We start from the raw sequence: 22245 nt of genomic DNA, 5'->3' as shown, positions 1-22245 counted from the left end.
GGGAGGTCAGAATGCACAGTGTCATTGGAGTGGTCAGTATGCACAGTGTGATAACGGCGGTCAGTATGCATAGTGTGACTGGAACGGTCAGTTAGCAGAGAGTCATTGGAATGGTCAGTATGCACGGTGTGAGTGGAATGGTCAGTGTGCACAGTGTGATTGGAGTGATCAGTATGCACAGTGTGATTGGAGTGGTCAGTATGCACAGTGTGCTTGGTGCGGTCAGTATGCACAATGTGACTGGAATGGTCTGCATGCACAGTGTGATTGGAGTGGAGAGTATGCACAGTTTGATCAGGGAGGCCAGTATGCAGTGTGATTGGAGTGGTCCGTATGCAGTGTGGTTGGAGCTGTCAGTATGCACAGTGTGATTGGAATGGTCAGTATGCACAGTGTGATTGGAATGGTCAGTATGCACAGTGTGATGGAGTGATCAGTATGCACAGTTTGATCAGGGCAGTCAGTATGCACAGTGTGATTGGGGTGGTCAGTATGCAGTGTGACTGGAGTGGTCAGTATGCACAAAGTGATTGGAATGGTCAGTATGCACAGTTTGATCAGGGCGGTCAGTATGCACAGTGTGATTGGGGTGGTCAGTATGCAGTGTGACTGGAGTGGTCAGTATGCACAAAGTGATTGGAATGGTCAGTATGCACAGTGTGATTGGAATGGTCAGTATGCACAGTGTGATTGGAGTGGTCAGTATGCACAGTGTGATTGGAGTGGTCAGTATGCACAGTGTGACTGGAGTGGTCAGTATGCACAGTGTGATTGGTGTGGTCAGTATGCATAGAATAATTGGAATGGTCAGTATGCACGTGTGATTGGGGTGGTCAGTATGCCCAGTGTGATTGGAGCGGTCAGTAAGCTCAGTGTGATAGGAGCGGTCAGTATGCACAGTGTGATTGGAGTGGTCAATATGCACAGTGTGATTGGAGTGGTCAGTATGCTGTGTGATTGGAGTGGTCAGTATGCACAGTGTGATTGGAGTGGTCAGTACGCACAGTGTGATTGGAGTGGTCTGTATGCACAGTGTGACTGGAACGGTCAGGAATGCACAGTGTGATCGGGGTGGTCAGTACGCCCAGTGTGATTGGAGCGGTCAGTAACCTCAGTGTGATCGGAGCGGTCAGTACGCATAGTGTGATTGGAGTGGCCTGTACACACAGTGGGATCAGGGCAGTCAGTATGCACAGTGTGATTGGAGTGGTCAGTATGCACAGTGATTTTAGTGGTCAGTATGCACAATGTGATTGGAGCAGTCAGTATGCTCAGTGTGATTGGACCGGTCAGTATGCACAGAGTAATTGGAACGGTCAGTATACACAGTGTAATTGGAATGGTCAGTATGCACAATGTGATTGGAGCGCTCAGTACGCACAGTGTGATTGGAATGGTCAGTATGCACAGCGTGATTGGAATGGTCAGTGTGCACAATGTGATTGGAGCGGTCAGTATGCTCAGTGAGATCGGAGCGACCAGTATGCACAGTGTGATTGGAGTGGTCAGTATGCACAGTGTGATTGGAGCTGTCAGTATTCACAGTGTGATTGGAGTGGTCAGTATGCATAGAATTGGAATGGTCAGTACGCACAGTGTGATTGGTGTGCTCAGTATGCACAGTGTGATCGGGCCGGTCAGTATGCACGTGTGATTGTAGTGGTCAGTATGTACAGTGTGATTGGAGCGGTCAGTATGCTCAGTGTGATAGGAGTGGTCAGTATGAACAGAATAATTGGAATGGTCTGTACGCACAGTGTGACTGGAACGGTCAGTATGCACAGTGTAATTGGAATGGTCAGTATGCACATTGTGATTGGAGCGGTCAGTATGCTCAGTGTGATTGGACCGGTCAGCATGCAGTGTGATTGGAGTGGTCAGTATGCACAGTGTGATTGGAGTGGTCAGTATGCACAGTGTGACTGGAATGGTCTGTCTGCACAGTGTGACTGGAACGGTCAGTCTGCACAGTGTGATCGGGGTGGTCAGTATGCACGTGTGATTGGAGTGGTCAGTATGCCCAGTGTGATTGGAGCGGTCAGTAATCTCAGTGTGATAAGGGCAGTCAGTATGCACAGTGTGACTGGAACGGTCAGTATGCACAGTGAAATGGGAATGGTCAGTATGCACAATGTGATTGGAGCGGTCAGTATGCTCAGTGTGATTGGAGCGGTCAGTATGCACAGAATAATTGGAATGGTCAGTATGCACAGTGTGATTGGAGTGGTCAGTATGCACAGTGTGATCGGGTCGATCAGTAAGTACAGTGTGTTTGGAGTGGTCAGTATGCACAGTGTGATCAGGGAGGTCAGAATGCACAGTGTCATTGGAGTGGTCAGTATGCACAGTGTGATAACGGCGGTCAGTATGCATAGTGTGACTGGAACGGTCAGTTAGCAGAGAGTCATTGGAATGGTCAGTATGCACAGTGTGAGTGGAATGGTCAGTGTGCACAGTGTGATTGGAGTGATCAGTATGCACAGTGTGATTGGAGTGGTCAGTATGCACAGTGTGCTTGGTGCGGTCAGTTTGCACAATGTGACTGGAATGGTCTTCATGCACAGTGTGATTGGAGTGGAGAGTATGCACAGTTTGATCAGGGAGGCCAGTATGCAGTGTGATTGGAGTGGTCAGTATGCAGTGTGGTTGGAGCTGTCAGTATGCACAGTGTGATTGGAATGGTCAGTATGCACAGTGTGATTGGAATGGTCAGTATGCACAGTGTGATTGGAGTGATCAGTATGCACAGTTTGATCAGGGCGGTCAGTATGCACAGTGTGATTGGGGTGGTCAGTATGCAGTGTGACTGGAGTGGTCAGTATGCACAAAGTGATTGGAATGGTCAGTATGCACAGTTTGATCAGGGCGGTCAGTATGCACAGTGTGATTGGAGTGGTCAGTACGCACAGTGTGATTGGAATGCTCAGTGTGCACAATGCGATTGGAGCGGTCAGTATGCTCAGTGTGATCGGAGCGGCCAGTATGCACAGTGTGATTGGAGTGGTCAGTATGCACAGTGTGACTGGAGTGGTCAGTATGCACAGTGTGATTGGAGTGGTCAGTATGCACAGAATAATTGGAATGGTCAGTACGCACAGTGTGATTGGAGTGTTCAGTATGCACAGTGTGATCGGGTCGGTCAGTATGCAGGTGTGATTGTAGTGGTCAGTATGCACTATGTGATTGGAGCGGTCAGTATGCTCAGTGTCATTGGACCGGTCAGTATGCACAGAGTAATTGGAACGGTCAGTATACACAGTGTAATTGGAGTGGTCGGTATGCACAGTGTGATTGGAGTGGTCAGTATGCACAGTGTGATTGGAGTGGTCAGTATGCAGTGTGATTGGAGTGGCCAGTATGCACTGTGTGATTGGAGTGGTCTGTATGCACAGTGTGATCAGGGCAGTCAGTATGCACAGTGTGACTGGAACGGTCAGTATGCACAGTGTGATCGGGGTGGTCAGTATGCCCAGTGTGATTGGAGCGGTCAGTAACCTCAGTGTGATCGGAGCGGTCAGTATGCACAGTGTGATTGGAGTGGTCAGTATGCACGTGTGATTGTAGTGGTCAGTATGCACAATGTGATTGGAGCGATCAGTATGCTCAGTGTGATTGGACCGGTCAGTATGCACAGAGTAATTGGAATGGTCAGTATACACAGTGTAATTGGAATGGTCAGTATGCACAATGTGATTGGAGCGGTCAGTACGCACAGTGTGATTGGAATGGTCAGTATGCACAGTGTGACTGGAGTGGTCAGTATGCACAGTGTGATTGGTGTGGTCAGTACGCACAGCGTGATTGGAATGGTCAGTGTGCACAATGTGATTGGAGCGGTCAGTATGCTCAGTGAGATCGGAGCGGCCAGTATGCACAGTGTGATTGGAGTGGTCAGTATTCACAGTGTGATTGGAGTGGTCAGTATGCATAGAATAATTGGAATGGTCAGTACGCACAGTGTGATTGGAGTGCTCAGTATGCACAGTGTGATCGGGCCGGTCAGTATGCACGTGTGATTGTAGTGGTCAGTATGTACAGTGTGATTGGAGCGGTCAGTATGCTCAGTGTGATAGGAGTGGTCAGTATGAACAGAATAATTGGAATGGTCTGTACGCACAGTGTGACTGGAATGGTCAGTATGCACAGTGTGATTGGAATGGTCAGTATGCACATTGTGATTGGAGCGGTAAGTATGCTCAGTGAGATTGGACCGGTCAGCATGCAGTGTGATTGGAGTGGTCAGTATGCACAGTGTAATTGGAGTGGTCAGTATGCACAGTGTGATTGGAGTGGTCTGTATGCACAGGGTGATCAGGGCAGTCAGTATGCACAGTGTGACTGGAACGGTCAGTCTGCACAGTGTGATCGGGGTGGTCAGTATGCACGTGTGATTGGAGTGGTCAGTATGCCCAGTGTGATTGGAGCGGTCAGTAAGCTCAGTGTGATAGGAGCGGTCAGTATGCACAGTGTGATTGGAGTGGTCAGTTTGCACAGTGTGATTGAAGTGGTCAGTACGCTGTGTGATTGGAGTGGTCAGTATGCACAGTGTGATTGGAGTGGTCAGTATGCACAGTGTGATTGGAGTGGTCTGTATGCACAGTGTGACTGGAACGGTCAGTATGCACAGTGTGATCGGGGTGGTCAGTATGCCCAGTGTGATTGGAGCGGTCAGTAACCTCAGTGTGATCGGAGCGGTCAGTATGCATAGTGTGATTGGAGTGGTCTGTACACACAGTGGGATCAGGGCAGTCAGTATGCACAGTGTGACTGGAACGGTCAGTATGCACAGTGAAATTGGAATGGTCAGTATGCAGAATGTGATTGGAGTGGTCAATATGCACAGTGTGATTGGAGCGGTCAGTATGCACAGTTTGATTGGAGTGGTCAGTATGCACGGAATAAATGGAATGGTCAGTACGCACAGTGCGATTGGAGTGCTCAGTAGGCACAGTGTGATCGGGTCGGTCAGTATGCACAGTGTGATTGGAGTGGTCAGTATGAACAGAATAATTGGAATGGTCAGTATGGACAGTGTGACTGGAAACAGTCAGTATGCACAGTGTGACTGGAAACGGTCAGTATGCACAGTGTGATTGGAATGGTCTGTATGCACAATGTGATTGGAGCGGTCAGTATGCTCAGTGTGTTTGGACCGGTCAGCATGCAGTGTGATTGGAGTGGTCAGTATGCACGTGTGATTGGAGCGGTCAGTAAGCTCAGTGTGATAGGAGCGGCCAGTATGCACAGTGTGATTGGAGTGGTCTGTATGCACAGTGTGATCAGGGCAGTCAGTATGCACAGTGTGATTGGAGTGGTCAGTATGCACAGTGTGATTGGAGTGGTCAGTATGCTGTGTGATTGGAGTGGTCAGTATGCACAGTGTGATTGGAGTGGTCAGTATGCACAGTGTGATTGGAGTGGTCTGTATGCACAGTGTGACTGGAACGGTCAGTATGCACAGTGTGATCGGGGTGGTCAGTATGCCCAGTGTGATTGGAGCGGTCAGTAACCTCAGTGTGATCGGAGCGGTCAGTATGCATAGTGTGATTGGAGTGGTCTGTACACACAGTGGGATCAGGGCAGTCAGTATGCACAGTGTGATTGGAGTGGTCAGTATGCACAGTGATTTTAGTGGTCAGTATGCACAATGTGATTGGAGCGGTCAGTATGCTCAGTGTGATTGGACCGGTCAGTATGCACAGAGTAATTGGAACGGTCAGTATACACAGTGTAATTGGAATGGTCAGTATGCACAATGTGATTGGAGCGCTCAGTACGCACAGTGTGATTGGAATGGTCAGTATGCACAGCGTGATTGGAATGGTCAGTGTGCACAATGTGATTGGAGCGGTCAGTATGCTCAGTGAGATCGGAGCGACCAGTATGCACAGTGTGATTGGAGTGGTCAGTATGCACAGTGTGATTGGAGCGGTCAGTATTCACAGTGTGATTGGAGTGGTCAGAATGCATAGAATAATTGGAATGGTCAGTACGCACAGTGTGATTGGTGTGCGCAGTATGCACAGTGTGATCGGGCCGGTCAGTATGCACGTGTGATTGTAGTGGTCAGTATGTACAGTGTGATTTGAGCGGTCAGTATGCTCAGTGTGATAGGAGTGGTCAGTATGAACAGAATAATTGGAATGGTCTGTACGCACAGTGTGACTGGAACGGTCAGTATGCACAGTGTAATTGGAATGGTCAGTATGCACATTGTGATTGGAGTGGTAAGTATGCTCAGTGTGATTGGACCGGTCAGCATGCAGTGTGATTGGAGTGGTCAGTATGCACAGTGTGATTGGAGTGGTCAGTATGCACAGTGTGATTGGAGTGGTCTGTATGCACAGGGTGATCAGGGCAGTCAGTATGCACAGTGTGATTGGAGCGGTCAGTAAGCTCAGTGTGATAAGAGCGGTCAGTATGCACAGTGTGATTGGAGTGGTCAGTTTGCACAGTGTGATTGAAGTGGTCAGTATGCTGTGTGATTGGAGTGGTCAGTATGCACAGTGTGATTGGAGTGGTCAATATGCACAGTGTGTTTGGAGTGGTCTGTATGCACAGTGTGACTGGAACGGTCAGTATGCACAGTGTGATCGGGGTGGTCAGTATGCCCAGTGTGATTGGAGCGGTCAGTAACCTCAGTGTGATCGGAGCGGTCAGTATGCATAGAGTGATTGGAGTGGTCTGTACACACAGTGGGATCAGGGCAGTCAGTATGCACAGTGTGACTGGAACGGTCAGTATGCACAGTGAAATTGGAATGGTCAGTATGCAGAATGTGATTGGAGTGGTCAATATGCACAGTGTGATTGGAGCGGTCAGTATGCACAGTTTGATTGGAGTGGTCAGTATGCACGGAATAAATGGAATGGTCAGTACGCACAGTGCGATTGGAGTGCTCAGTAGGCACAGTGTGACTGGAAACAGTCAGTATGCACAGTGTGACTGGAAACGGTCAGTATGCACAGTGTGATTGGAATGGTCTGTATGCACAATGTGATTGGAGCGGTCAGTATGCTCAGTGTGTTTGGACCGGTCAGCATGCAGTGTGATTGGAGTGGTCAGTATAAGCACGTGTGATTGGAGCGGTCAGTAAGCTCAGTGTGATAGGAGCGGTCAGTATGCACAGTGTGATTGGAGTGGTCTGTATGCACAGTGTGATCAGGGCAGTCAGTATGCACAGTGTGACTGGAACGGTCAGTATGCACAGTGAAATGGGAATGGTCAGTATGCACAATGTGATTGGAGCGGTCAGTATGCTCAGTGTGATTGGAGCGGTCAGTATGCACAGAATAATTGGAATGGTCAGTATGCACAGTGTGATTGGAGTGGTCAGTATGCACAGTGTGATTGGAGTGGTCAGTATGCACAGTGTGATTGGAGTGGTCAGTATGCACAGTGTGATTGGAGTGGTCAGTATGCTCAGTGTGATTGGAGTGGTCAGTATGCTCAGAATAATTGGAATGGTCAGAATGCACAGTGTGATTGGAGTGGTCAGTATGCACAGTGTGATCGGGTCGATCAGTGCTCAGTGTGATAGGAGTGTCGGCATGCACATTGTGATTGGAGTGGTCAGTATGCACAGTGTGATCAGGGAAGTCAGTATGCACAGTGTAATTGGAACGGTCAGTCTGCACAGTCTGATTGGAGCGGCCAGAATGCACAGTGTAAATGGAATGGCCAGTATGCACAGTGTGATCAGGGCAGTCAGTGTGCACAGTGTGACTGGAACGGTCAGTATGCACAGTGAAATGGGAATGGTCAGTATGCACAATGTGATTGGAGCGGTCAGTATGCTCAGTGTGATCGGGTCGATCAGTGCTCAGTGTGATAGGAGTGTCAGCATGCACATTGTGATTGGAGTGGTCAGTATGCACAGTGTGATCAGGGAAGTCAGTATGCACAGTGTAATTGGAATGGTCAGTATGCTCAGTGTGATTGGAGCGGCCAGAATGCACAGTGTAAATGGAATGGCCAGTATACACAGTGTGATTGGAGTGGTCAGTATGCACAGTGTGATTGGAATATCAGTATGCACAGTGTGACTGGAGTGGTCAAAGTGCACAGTGTGACTGGAGCGGTCAGTATGCCCAGTGTGATTGGAGTGGTCAGTATGCATAGTGTGATCAGGGCGGTCAGTATGCACAGTGTGATTGGAGTGGTCAGTATGCACAGTGTGATTGGAGTGGTCAGTATGCACAGTGTGATTGGAGTGGTCTGTATGCACAGGGTGATCAGGGCAGTCAGTATGCACAGTGTGACTGGAACGGTCAGTCTGCACTGTGTGATCGGGGTGGTCAGTATGCCCAGTGTGATTGGAGCAGTCAGTATGCACAGTGTGATTGGAGTGGTCTGTATACACAGTGGGATCAGGGCAGTCAGTATGCACAGTGTGACTGGAACGGTCAGTCTGCACAGTGTGATCGGGGAGGTCAGTATGCACGTGTGATTGGAGTGGTCAGTATGCCCAGTGTGATTGGAGCGGTCAGTAAGCTCAGTGTGATAGGAGCGGTCAGTATGCACAGTGTGATTGGAGCGGTCAGTATGCTCAGAATAATTGGAATGTTCAGTATGCACAGTGTGATTGGAGTGGTCAGTATGCACAGTGTGATCGGGTCGATCAGTATGCACAGTGTGTTTGGAGTGGTCAGTATGTACAGTGTGATCAGGGAGGTCAGAATGCACAGTGTGATTGGAGTGGTCAGTACGCACAGTGTGATCAGGGCGGTCAGTATGCATAGTGTGACTGGAACGGTCAGGATGCAGAGAGTAATTGGAATGGTCAGTATGCACAGAGTGAGTGGAATGGTCAGTCTGCACAGTGTGATTGGAGCGGTCAGTATGCACAATGTGACTGGAATGGTCAGCATGCACAGTGTGATTGGAGTGGAGAGTATGCACAGTTTGATCAGGGCGGTCAGTATGCAGTGTGATTGGAGTGGTCAGTATGCAGTGTGGTTGGAGCGGTCAGTATGCACAGTGTGACTGGAATGGTCAGTATGCACAGTGTGACTGAAGTGGTCAGTATGCACAGAGTAATTGGAATGGTCAGTATGCACAGTGTGATTGGAATGGTCAGTATACACAGTGTGATTGGAGCGGTCAATTTGCACAGTGTGATTGGACCGGTCAGTATGCACAGAGTAATTGGAATGGTCAGTATGCACAGTGTGAGTGGAATGGTCAGTCTGCACAGTGTGATTGGAGTGATCAGTATGCACATTGTGATTGGAGTGGTCAGTACGCACAGTGTGATCGGGGCAGTCAGTATGCAGTGTGATTGGAGCGGTCAGTATGCACAATGTGACTGGAATGGTCAGCATGCACAGTGTGATTGGAGTGGTCAGTATGCACAGTGTGATTGGAGTGGTCAGTATGCACAGTGTGATTGGAATGGTCAGTATGCAGTGTGATTGGAGCAGTCAGTATGCACAGTGTGATTGGAATGGTCAGTATGCACAGTGTGATTGGAGTGGTCAGTACGCACAGCGTGATTGGAATGGTCAGTGTGCACAATGTGATTGGAGCGGTCAGTATGCTCAGTGTGATCGGAGCGGCCAGTATTCACAGTGTGATTGGAGTGGTCAGTATGCACAGTGTAATTGGAATGGTCAGTATGCACAGTGTGATTGGAGTGGTCAGTATGCACAGTGTGATTGGAGTGGTCAGTATGCACAGTCTGATTGGAGTGGTCTGTATGCACAGGGTGATCAGGGCAGTCAGTATGCACAGTGTGACTGGAACGGTCAGTCTGCACAGTGTGATCGGGGTGGTCAGTATGCACGTGTGATTGGAGTGGTCAGTATGCCCAGTGTGATTGGAGCGGTCAGTAAGCTCAGTGTGATAGGAGCGGTCAGTATGCACAGTGTGATTGGAGTGGTCAGTTTGCACAGTGTGATTGAAGTGGTCAGTACGCTGTGTGATTGGAGTGGTCAGTATGCACAGTGTGATTGGAGTGGTCAGTATGCACAGTGTGATTGGAGTGGTCTGTATGCACAGTGTGACTGGAACGGTCAGTATGCACAGTGTGATCGGGGTGGTCAGTATGCCCAGTGTGATTGGAGCGGTCAGTAACCTCAGTGTGATCGGAGCGGTCAGTATGCATAGTGTGATTGGAGTGGTCTGTACACACAGTGGGATCAGGGCAGTCAGTATGCACAGTGTGACTGGAACGGTCAGTATGCACAGTGAAATTGGAATGGTCAGTATGCAGAATGTGATTGGAGTGGTCAATATGCACAGTGTGATTGGAGCGGTCAGTATGCACAGTTTGATTGGAGTGGTCAGTATGCACGGAATAAATGGAATGGTCAGTACGCACAGTGCGATTGGAGTGCTCAGTAGGCACAGTGTGATCGGGTCGGTCAGTATGCACAGTGTGATTGGAGTGGTCAGTATGAACAGAATAATTGGAATGGTCAGTATGGACAGTGTCACTGGAAACAGTCAGTATGCACAGTGTGACTGGAAACGGTCAGTATGCACAGTGTGATTGGAATGGTCTGTATGCACAATGTGATTGGAGCGGTCAGTATGCTCAGTGTGTTTGGACCGGTCAGCATGCAGTGTGATTGGAGTGGTCAGTATGCACGTGTGATTGGAGCGGTCAGTAAGCTCAGTGTGATAGGAGCGGTCAGTATGCACAGTGTGATTGGAGTGGTCTGTATGCACAGTGTGATCAGGGCAGTCAGTATGCACAGTGTGATTGGAGTGGTCAGTATGCACAGTGTGATTGGAGTGGTCAGTATGCTGTGTGATTGGAGTGGTCAGTATGCACAGTGTGATTGGAGTGGTCAGTATGCACAGTGTGATTGGAGTGGTCTGTATGCACAGTGTGACTGGAACGGTCAGTATGCACAGTGTGATCGGGGTGGTCAGTATGCCCAGTGTGATTGGAGCGGTCAGTAACCTCAGTGTGATCGGAGCGGTCAGTATGCATAGTGTGATTGGAGTGGTCTGTACACACAGTGGGATCAGGGCAGTCAGTATGCACAGTGTGATTGGAGTGGTCAGTATGCACAGTGATTTTAGTGGTCAGTATGCACAATGTGATTGGAGCGGTCAGTATGCTCAGTGTGATTGGACTGGTCAGTATGCACAGAGTAATTGGAACGGTCAGTATACACAGTGTAATTGGAATGGTCAGTATGCACAATGTGATTGGAGCGCTCAGTACGCACAGTGTGATTGGAATGGTCAGTATGCACAGCGTGATTGGAATGGTCAGTGTGCACAATGTGATTGGAGCGGTCAGTATGCTCAGTGAGATCGGAGCGACCAGTATGCACAGTGTGATTGGAGTGGTCAGTATGCACAGTGTGATTGGAGCGGTCAGTATTCACAGTGTGATTGGAGTGGTCAGAATGCACAGTGTGATTGGAGTGGTCAGTTTGCACAGTGTGATTGAAGTGGTCAGTATGCTGTGTGATTGGAGTGGTCAGTATGCACAGTGTGATTGGAGTGGTCAGTATTCACAGTGTGATTGGAGCGGTCAGTATGCACAGTGTGATTGGAGTGGTCAGTTTGCACAGTGTGATTGAAGTGGTCAGTATGCTGTGTGATTGGAGTGGTCAGTATGCACAGTGTGATTGGAGTGGTCAGTATGCACAGTGTGATTGGAGCGGTCAGTATTCACAGTGTGATTGGAGCGGTCAGTATGCACAGTGTGATTGGAGTGGTCAGTTTGCACAGTGTGATTGAAGTGGTCAGTATGCTGTGTGATTGGAGTGGTCAGTATGCACAGTGTGATTGGAGTGGTCAATATGCACAGTGTGTTTGGAGTGGTCTGTATGCACAGTGTGACTGGAACGGTCAGTATGCACAGTGTGATCGGGGTGGTCAGTATGCCCAGTGTGATTGGAGCGGTCAGTAACCTCAGTGTGATCGGAGCGGTCAGTATGCATAGAGTGATTGGAGTGGTCTGTACACACAGTGGGATCAGGGCAGTCAGTATGCACAGTGTGACTGGAACGGTCAGTATGCACAGTGAAATTGGAATGGTCAGTATGCAGAATGTGATTGGAGTGGTCAATATGCACAGTGTGATTGGAGCGGTCAGTATGCACAGTTTGATTGGAGTGGTCAGTATGCACGGAATAAATGGAATGGTCAGTACGCACAGTGCGATTGGAGTGCTCAGTAGGCACAGTGTGACTGGAAACAGTCAGTATGCACAGTGTGACTGGAAACGGTCAGTATGCACAGTGTGATTGGAATGGTCTGTATGCACAATGTGATTGGAGCGGTCAGTATGCTCAGTGTGTTTGGACCGGTCAGCATGCAGTGTGATTGGAGTGGTCAGTATAAGCACGTGTGATTGGAGCGGTCAGTAAGCTCAGTGTGATAGGAGCGGTCAGTATGCACAGTGTGATTGGAGTGGTCTGTATGCACAGTGTGATCAGGGCAGTCAGTATGCACAGTGTGACTGGAACGGTCAGTATGCACAGTGAAATGGGAATGGTCAGTATGCACAATGTGATTGGAGCGGTCAGTATGCACAGTGTGATTGGAGTGGTCAGTATGCACAGTGTGATTGGAGTGGTCAGTATGCACAGTGTGATTGGAGTGGTCAGTATGCTCAGTGTGATTGGAGCGGTCAGTATGCTCAGAATAATTGGAATGGTCAGAATGCACAGTGTGATTGGAGTGGTCAGTATGCACAGTGTGATCGGGTCGATCAGTGCTCAGTGTGATAGGAGTGTCAGCATGCACATTGTGATTGGAGTGGTCAGTATGCACAGTGTGATCAGGGAAGTCAGTGTGCACAGTGTAATTGGAACGGTCAGTCTGCACAGTCTGATTGGAGCGGCCAGAATGCACAGTGTAAATGGAATGGCCAGTATGCACAGTGTGATCAGGGCAGTCAGTATGCACAGTGTGACTGGAACGGTCAGTATGCACAGTGAAATGGGAATGGTCAGTATGCACAATGTGATTGGAGCGGTCAGTATGCTCAGTGTGATCGGGTCGATCAGTGCTCAGTGTGATAGGAGTGTCAGCATGCACATTGTGATTGGAGTGGTCAGTATGCACAGTGTGATCAGGGAAGTCAGTATGCACAGTGTAATTGGAATGGTCAGTATGCTCAGTGTGATTGGAGCGGCCAGAATGCACAGTGTAAATGGAATGGCCAGTATACACAGTGTGATTGGAGTGGTCAGTATGCACAGTGCGATTGGAATATCAGTATGCACAGTGTGACTGGAGTGGTCAAAGTGCACAGTGTGACTGGAGCGGTCAGTATGCCCAGTGTGATTGGAGTGGTCAGTATGCATAGTGTGATCAGGGCGGTCAGTCTGCACTGTGTGATCGGGGTGGTCAGTATGCCCAGTGTGATTGGAGCAGTCAGTATGCACAGTGTGATTGGAGTGGTCTGTATACACAGTGGGATCAGGGCAGTCAGTATGCACAGTGTGACTGGAACGGTCAGTCTGCACAGTGTGATCGGGGTGGTCAGTATGCACGTGTGATTGGAGTGGTCAGTATGCCCAGTGTGATTGGAGCGGTCAGTAAGCTCAGTGTGATAGGAGCGGTCAGTATGCACAGTGTGATTGGAGCGGTCAGTATGCTCAGAATAATTGGAATGGTCAGTATGCACAGTGTGATTGGAGTGGTCAGTATGCACAGTGTGATCGGGTCGATCAGTATGCACAGTGTGTTTGGAGTGGTCAGTATGTACAGTGTGATCAGGGAGGTCAGAATGCACAGTGTGATTGGAGTGGTCAGTACGCACAGTGTGATCAGGGCGGTCAGTATGCATAGTGTGACTGGAACGGTCAGGATGCAGAGAGTAATTGGAATGGTCAGTATGCACAGAGTGAGTGGAATGGTCAGTCTGCACAGTGTGATTGGAGCGGTCAGTATGCACAATGTGACTGGAATGGTCAGCATGCACAGTGTGATTGGAGTGGAGAGTATGCACAGTTTGATCAGGGCGGTCAGTATGCAGTGTGATTGGAGTGGTCAGTATGCAGTGTGGTTGGAGCGGTCAGTATGCACAGTGTGACTGGAATGGTCAGTATGCACAGTGTGACTGAAGTGGTCAGTATGCACAGAGTAATTGGAATGGTCAGTATGCACAGTGTGATTGGAATGGTCAGTATACACAGTGTGATTGGAGCGGTCAATTTGCACAGTGTGATTGGAGTGATCAGTATGCACATTGTGATTGGAGTGGTCAGTACGCACAGTGTGATCGGGGCAGTCAGTATGCAGTGTGATTGGAGCGGTCAGTATGCACAATGTGACTGGAATGGTCAGCATGCACAGTGTGATTGGAGTGGTCAGTATACACAGTGTGATTGGAATGGTCAGTATGCAGTGTGATTGGAATGGTCAGTATGCAGTGTGATTGGAGCAGTCAGTATGCACAGTGTGATTGGAATGGTCAGTATGCACAGTGTGATTGGAGTGGTCAGTACGCACAGCGTGATTGGAATGGTCAGTGTGCACAATGTGATTGGAGCGGTCAGTATGCTCAGTGTGATCGGAGCGGCCAGTATGCACAGTGTGATTGGAGTGGTCAGTATGCACAGTGTGATTGGAGTGGTCAGTATGCACAGTGTGATTGGAGTGGTCAGTATGCACAGTGTGATCGGGGTGGTCAGTATGCACAGTGTGGTCAGGGCGATTGTGGCAGTCAGTATGCATAGTATTGTCGGAGGGGTAGTATGCAAGTGTGATTGGAGTGGTCAGTATGGACAGTGTGATTGGAGTGGTCTGTATGCACATCTGATTGGAGTGGTCAGTATGCACAGTGTGATTGGAATGGTCAGTATGCACAGTGTGATTGGAGTGGTCAGTATGGACAGTGTGATTGGAGTGGTCAGTATGCACAGTGTGATTGGAATGGTCAGTATGCACAGTGTGATTGGAGTGGTCAGTACGCACAGCGTGATTGGAATGGTCAGTGTGCACAATGTGATTGGAGCGGTCAGTATGCGCAGTGTGATCGGAGCGGCCAGTATGCACAGTGTGATTGGAGTGGTCAGTATGCACATTGTAATTGGAATGGTCAGTATGCACAGTGTGATTGGAGCGGTCAGTATGCAGTGTGATCAGGGTGGTCAGTATGCACAGTGTGATTGGAATGGTCAGTATGCACAGTGTGATTGGAGTGGTCAGTATGCACAGTTTGACTGGAGAGGTCAGTATGCACAGTGTGATTGGAATGGTCAGTATGCACAGTGTGATTGGAATGGTCAGTGTACACAGTGTGATTGGAGCGGTCAATATGCACAGTGTGATTGGACCGGTCAGTATGCACAGAGTAATTGGAATGGTCAGTATGCACAGTGTGAGTGGAATGGTCAGTCTGCACAGTGTGATTGGAGTGATCAGTATGCACATTGTGATGGGAGTGGTCAGTACGCACAGTGTGATCGGGGCAGTCAGTATGCACAGTGTGATTGGAGCGGTCAGTATGCACAATGTGACTGGAATGGTCAGCATGCACAGTGTGATTGGAGTGGTCAGTATGCACAGTGTGATTGGAGTGGTCAGTATGCACAGTGTGATTGGAATGGTCAGTATGCAGTGTGATTGGAGCGGTCAGTATGCACAGTGTGATTGGAATGGTCAGTATGCACAATGTGACTGGAATGGTCAGCATGCACAGTGTGATTGGAGTGGTCAGTATGCACAGTGTGATTGGAGTGGTCAGTATGCACAGTGTGATTGGAGTGGTCAGTATGCACAGTGTGATTGGAGTGGTCAGTATGCACAGTGTGATTGGAGCGGTCAGTATGTACAATGTGATCGGAGTGGTCAGTTTGCACAGTGTGATTGGGGTGGTCAGTATGCAGGGAGTGGTCAGAGTGGTCAGCATGTGTGGTGTGGTCGGAGTGTTCAATTTTCATGGTGTGGTCACAGCAGTCAGAATGCACGGTATGATCAGAGAAGTCAGTATGTGGTGTGCGGTCAATGCTGTCAGTGTGGTCGGAACGGTCAGTATGCACAGTGTGGTCAGGGCGATTGGAGCAGTCAGTATGCATAGTATTGTCGGAGGGGTAGTATGCAAGTGTGATTGGAGTGGTCAGTGTGTACAGTGTGATTGGAGTGGTCAATATGCACAGTGTGATCGGGTCGGTCAGTATGCAAAGTGTGATTGGAGTGGTCAGTATGCACAGTGTGATCAGGGCGGTCAGTATGCACAGTGTGATTGGAGTGGTCAGTATGCACAGTGTGATCAGGGCGGTCAGTATGCACAGTGTGACTGGAACGGTCGGTATGTACAGTGTAATTGGAATGGTCAGTATGCACAATGTGATTGGAGCGGTCAGTATGCTCAGTGTGATTGGACCGTCAGCGTGCACAGAGTAATTGGAATGGTCAGTATGCACAGTGTGATTGGAATGGTCAGTATGCACAGTGTGATTGGAATGGTCAGTATGCACAGTGTGATTGGAGTGGTCAGTATGCACAGTGTGATTGGCGTGGTCAGTATGCACAGTGTGATTGGAGCGGTCAGTATGCACAATGTGACTGGAATGGTCAGCATGCACAGTGTGATTGGAGTGGAGAGTATGCACAGTTTAATCAGGGCGGTCAGTATGCACAGTGTGATTGGAGCGGTCAGTATGCACAGTTTAATTGGAATGGTCAGTATGCACAGTGTGACTGGAATGGTCAGTATGTACAGTGTGATTGGAATGGTCAGTATGCACAGTGTGATTGGAGTGGTCAGTATACACAGTGTGATTGGAGCGGTCCATATGCACAGTGTGATTGGAATGGTAAGTATGCAGTGTGATTTGAAATGGGTCAGTATGCACAGTGTGATCGGGGCGGTCAGTATGCAGTGTGATTTGAAATGGGTCAGTATGCACAGTGTGATCGGGGCGGTCAGTATGCACGTGTGATTGGAGTGGTCAGTATGCACAGTGTGATTGGAGCGGTCAGTATGCTCAGTGTGATAGGAGCGGTCAGTGTGCACAGTGTGATTGGAGTGGTCAGTATGCACACTGTGATCAGGGCAGTCAGTCTGCACAGTGTGACTGGAACGGTCAGTATGCACAGCAAAATTGGAGTGGTCAATATGCAGAATGTGATTGGAGTGGTCAGTGTGCGGGGTGTTGGCAATGTTATCAGTATGGTCGGAACGGTCAGTATATACAGTGTGGTCAGGGCGATTGGAGCAGTCAGTATGCATGGTATTGTCGGAGGGGTAGTATGCAAGTGTGATTGGAGTGGTCAGTATGGGCAGTGTGATTGGAGTGGTCAGTATGGACAGTGTGATTGGAGTGGTCAGTATGCAGAGTGTGATTGGAGGGGTCAGTATGCACAGTGTGATTGGTGGTCAGTATGCACAGTGTGATTGGAGTGGTCAGTATGCACAGTGTGATTGGTGGTCAGTATGCACAGTGTGATTGGAGTGGTCAGTATGCACAGTGTGATTGGTGGTCAGTATGCACAGTGTGATTGGAATGGTCAGTATGCACAGTGTAATTGGAATGGTCAGTATGCACAGTGTGATTGGAGTGGTCAGTATGCACAGTGTGATTGGAATGGTCAGTATGCACAGTGTGATTGGAGTGGTCAGTATGCACAGTGTGATTGGAGTGGTCAGTATGCACAGTGTGATTGGAATGGTCAGTATGCACAGTGTGTTTGGAGTGGTCAGTATGCACAGTTTGATCGGGGCAGTCAGTGTGGCTGGTGGTGGAGGCCAGGGAGGATTTTAAAAGGTGGAATACACTGCACTTAACGTTGGTGGGGAGAGTCCAAGTGGTGAAAATGAATATTCTGCCGAGGTTCTTGTTCATCTTTCAGGCTCTCCCGATCTTTATACCAAAGGCCTTTTTTCGGAAAGTGGACACAATCATCTCTGACTTTGCATGGGCAGGGGAGGTGAGAGGGTGGGGAGGATCCTGCTACAGAGGCAGAGGCAGCAGGAGGGGTTGCCAAACTTGCTTCATTATTATTGGGCAGCGAATGTGGACAAGTTGCGGCGGTGGTGGGAAGGAGGAGGGTTAGAGCGGGTTAGGATGGAGGAGAAATCTTGTGAGGGATCTAGTTTGAGGGCTATGGTGACGGCAGCATTGCCAATGGCTCTGAGTAGGTATTCAGGGAGCCCAGTGGTGCAGTCCATGGTAAAGATATGGAATCAGCTGAGGAGGCATTTTAGGGTGGAAGGGATGTCAGTGATAACGCCGCTTGGAGTGGTCAGTATGCATAGTGCGGTCTGGGCGGTCAGTATGCACAATCTGATCGGAACGGTCAGTATGCATGGTGTGCTCGGAACAGTCAGTGTGCACGGTGTGATTGGAATGGTCAGTATGCGCAGTGTGATTGGAGTGATCAGTATGCACATTGTGGTCAGGGCAGTCAGTATGCACGGTGTGATCGGAATGGTCAGTATGCATGGTGTGCTCGGAACGGTCAGTATGCACGGTGTGATCGGAATGGTCAGTACGCGCAGTGTGATCAGTATGCACATTGTGGTCAGGGCGGTTAGTATGCATGGTGTGATCGGAGCGGTCAGTACGTGCAGTGTGATCGGAGTGGTCAGTACACGCGGTGTGTTTGGAGCTCAATATGTGGAGTGTGGTCAGAGCGGTCAGTATGTGGGGTGTGGTCAATGCTGTCAGTCTGATTGGAGCAGTGTGGTCAATGCTGTCACCATGGTCAGAGCGGTCAGTGCACCTGGTGTTGTCAACGCTGTCACCATGGTCAGAGCACTCGGTCAGCCCACGCGGTGAGGTCAACGCTGTCACCATGGTCAGAGCACTCGGTCAGCCCACGCGGTGAGGTCAACGCTGTCACCATGGTCAGAGCACTCGGTCAGCCCACGCGGTGAGGTCAACGCTGTCACCATGATCAGAGGGTCAGCCCACGCGGTGAGGTCAACGCTGTCACCATGGTCAGAGTGGTCAGCGCACGCAGTGAGGTCAACGCTGTCACCATGGTCAGAGTGGTCAGCCCACGCGGTGAGGTCAACGCTGTCGCCATGGTCAGAGCGGTCAGCGCACATGGTGTTGTCAACGTTGTCACCATGGTCAGAGCACTCGGTCAGCCCACGCGGTGAGGTCAATGCTGTCACCATGATCAGAGTGGTCAGCGCACGCGGTGAGGTCAACGCTGTCACCATGGTCAGAGGGCCAGCCCACATGGTGTTGTCAACGCTGTCACCATGATCAGAGTGGTCAGCGCACGCGGTGAGGTCAATGCTGTCACCATGATCAGAGTGGTCAGTGCAAATGGTGTGGTCAACGCTGTCACCATGGTCAGAGTGGTCTGTGCACACGGTGAGGACAATGCAGTGAATATGGTCGATGCAGTCAGTAAGGTCGGAGTGGTCAGTATGCGGGGTGTGGTCAATGCTGTCAGTTTGATCGGTGTGGTCAGTGTTTGCGGTGTGGTCAATGCTGTCACCTTGTTTGGAACGGCTAAGATGGGTATGGCAAGAGAGGTCAGTATGTGGGCTTTGTCGGAGCGAGCAGTATGTGGGCTAAGGTCGGAGCAGTCAGGATGTAGGGTATGGTTGGGGCGGTCAGTATGCAGGGTGCGTTGAAGCGAGCAGTAGGTGGTGTGGTCACAGTGGCCAGTGTGTGCGGTATGAAATGAAATGAATGAATGAAATGAAAAAAATGAAATGAAATGAAATGAAAATTGCTTATTGTCGCAAGTAGGCTTCAAATGAAGTTACTGTGAAAAGCCCCTAGTCGCCACATTCCGGCACCTGTTCGGGGAGGCTGGTACAGGAATTGAACCGTGCTGCTGGCCTTGGTCTGCTTTAAAAGCCAGTGATTTAGCCCAGTGTGCTAAACCAGTCGCAGCAGTCAATATGCGTGGTGGTGCCGGAGGGGGTCAGTATGCATAGTGCGGCTGGAGCAGTCACTATGCGTGGTGTGGTCAGAGTCGTGAGTATGGATGGTGTGGTCAGAGCGGTCGGTATGCATGGATTGGCCGGAGCGGTCCGTATGCATGGTGTGGTCGGAGTGGCCAGTGTGCACGGTGTGGTCAATGCTTTCAGTTTGATTAGGGTGTGTATGTGATGTGCATATGTGTGTACACACGGCCCACTCTGCGCATGTACACACGCACTGCGCATGCACACTGCGCATGCACACTGCGCATGTACGCACGCACACTGCGCATGTACGTCCGAAGACACTGCGCATGTACGCATGACACGCATATGCACACACACTGCCCATGTACGCACGCACACTGCGCATGTACGCATGGCATGCATCTGCACACACACAGGCAGTGAATAAAGTGTTCACATAACACTAACCTTCATTTCTATTTCCATCATTTCCTTCTCTTGCTTCTCCTTTGTCGCTTCAAGTGCGGCCAATATCCGAAGCTGCTGTTGCTCAAGTTCAGCCTGGTCTGCCTCGAGTTTCTGCAATGTGGAAAGAAAGCAGCTCCTGTTGTTTCACCCAGTTTTGCACACAGTAATACATCTCCTCCTAAAGCCATTTTGGACAAAAGGAGGCCATTCAGCCAATGAGTACATGTTGGCTCTCCACAAAGCAATCCAGATATATTCTGAATCTATCATATTTAGCACGGTGGTAGGCAGTGCCACAACCTCAAAGTGAAGATGGGACTTGGTCTCCACAAGGATATGAAACAGCTCCTACCAAAGTCACAAATGACATCCTGGTGACCGTGACAAAGGGAAACTTCACCTTCTCATCTTTCTCAAGCTTTGACATGCTGGCCACACCATCCTCATCCAACACCTCTTTCCCCTGTTGTCCAGCTGGGTTTAACTGCACTGACCTGGTTCCATTCTGATGGAGCTAATAGTTACCAGTCATTTGCAATGACTTCTCTTCCTGCTGCCCCAAGAATCTATCCTTGGCCCCCTCCTATTCGTCTTCCCGATACTATCCCTCCGGGACATCATCTGAAAGCACAGCATTTAGGGGCTTTTCACAGTAACTTCATTGCAGTGTTAATGTAAGCCTACTTGTGACAATAAAGATTATTATAAATTTTTACATGCTGACAACACCCAGCCCCAGCTCATTCCCATTTCCCTCAGCTCTACCACTGTTGCTAAATTATCAGACTGCTTATCTGATATCCTGTGCAGAATGAGAAGAAATTTTCTCCAATTGAATACTGGCAAGACTGAATCTATTGTTTCTTGTCCAAATTCCATTCCCCAGTTACTGACTCCGTCCCTCTCGCAGACCCAGATTAAGCCAGTCTGTTTGCAACCTTGATGTCACATTTGATCCTGAGATTAGCTGGCCACCTCAGAGTTGTTATCATTAATTCTGTCTATTTCCACCTTTGTCTGACTTTGTTCCCGTTTCGGCACCCGTGCTGCGAAGACCCCAATCCATGCCTTTGTCACCTTTATTCTTGACTATTCCAATTCTGTCCTACCAGGTTGATACACCATCAATAATACACAACAAGGACTTCCGGGTGCGGTGATGAGGACTTCCGGGTGCGGCGATGACCAGCTAAGTCGCACGTTTCGGCAGCTCCCAGTGGAACGGACTTTTGGGCTCTTAATAGGAGCCCCAACGGCAATTTTAATGGCTAAAAGCACTGTGCGGTAAACCAGAAGGGAATCCCCCCTGGATACGGATGGAAAAAGGAGAGGAAAGTGGCCGGATTGCGGTGGATCCTTTGGAGCAGCGGCAAGGAAGGCAAGCAAAAACCAAGATGGCGTCGGAAGGTGGCAGTTTAACATGGGGCCCTGAACAACAAGAGTTCTTGAAATGCTGCGTGGAAGAACTTAAAAAGGAGATGAAGGACCTGTTGGCCCCGATATTACAGGCGATCGAAGGGCTAAAGGATGAGCAAAAGACCCAGGAGCGGGAGCTTCGGGTCGTGAAGGCAAAGGCTGCCGAGAATGAGGATGATATACAGGGCCTGGTGGTGAAGACGGAGATGCACGAGGCACACCATAAACGATGTGTGGAAAGACTGGAGGTGCTGGAGAACAACGCGAGGAGGAATAATTTAAGGATTCTTGGTCTTCCTGAAGGTGCAGAAGGAGCGGACGTCGGGGCATATGTGAGCACGATGCTGCACTCGTTAATGGGAGCGGAGGCCCCGGCGGGTCTGCTGGAGGTGGAGGGAGCATACCGAGTGATGGCGCGAGGACCGAGAGCAGGAGAAATTCCTAGAGCCATAGTGGTGAGATTCCTCCGTTTTAAGGACAAAGAGATGGTCCTTAGATGGGCAAAGAAAACTCGGAGCAGTAGGTGGGAGAACGCGGTGATCCGCGTATATCAAGACTGGAGTGCGGAGGTGGCGAGAAGGAGGGTGAGC

General features: G+C 49.6%; 1 protein-coding gene across 1 annotated transcript in view; it reads right to left on the bottom strand.

The window, feature by feature from the left end:
* Positions 1-22245, bottom strand: part of LOC140392393 (DPY30 domain-containing protein 1-like) — a 187322-nt gene that overhangs the window by 84088 nt on the left and 80989 nt on the right. The window contains exon 4 of the mRNA XM_072477679.1: positions 20240-20350. Within this exon, the coding sequence (XP_072333780.1) occupies positions 20240-20350 (111 nt within the window). The remainder of the gene's footprint in view (positions 1-20239; positions 20351-22245) is intronic.

This window comes from Scyliorhinus torazame, chromosome 16 (genome assembly GCF_047496885.1).
Source record: "Scyliorhinus torazame isolate Kashiwa2021f chromosome 16, sScyTor2.1, whole genome shotgun sequence".
Taxonomy (NCBI): Eukaryota; Metazoa; Chordata; class Chondrichthyes; order Carcharhiniformes; family Scyliorhinidae; genus Scyliorhinus; species Scyliorhinus torazame.
The sequence above is the reverse complement of the archived record's forward strand: the minus strand, read 5'-3'. Positions and strand labels throughout refer to the sequence as shown.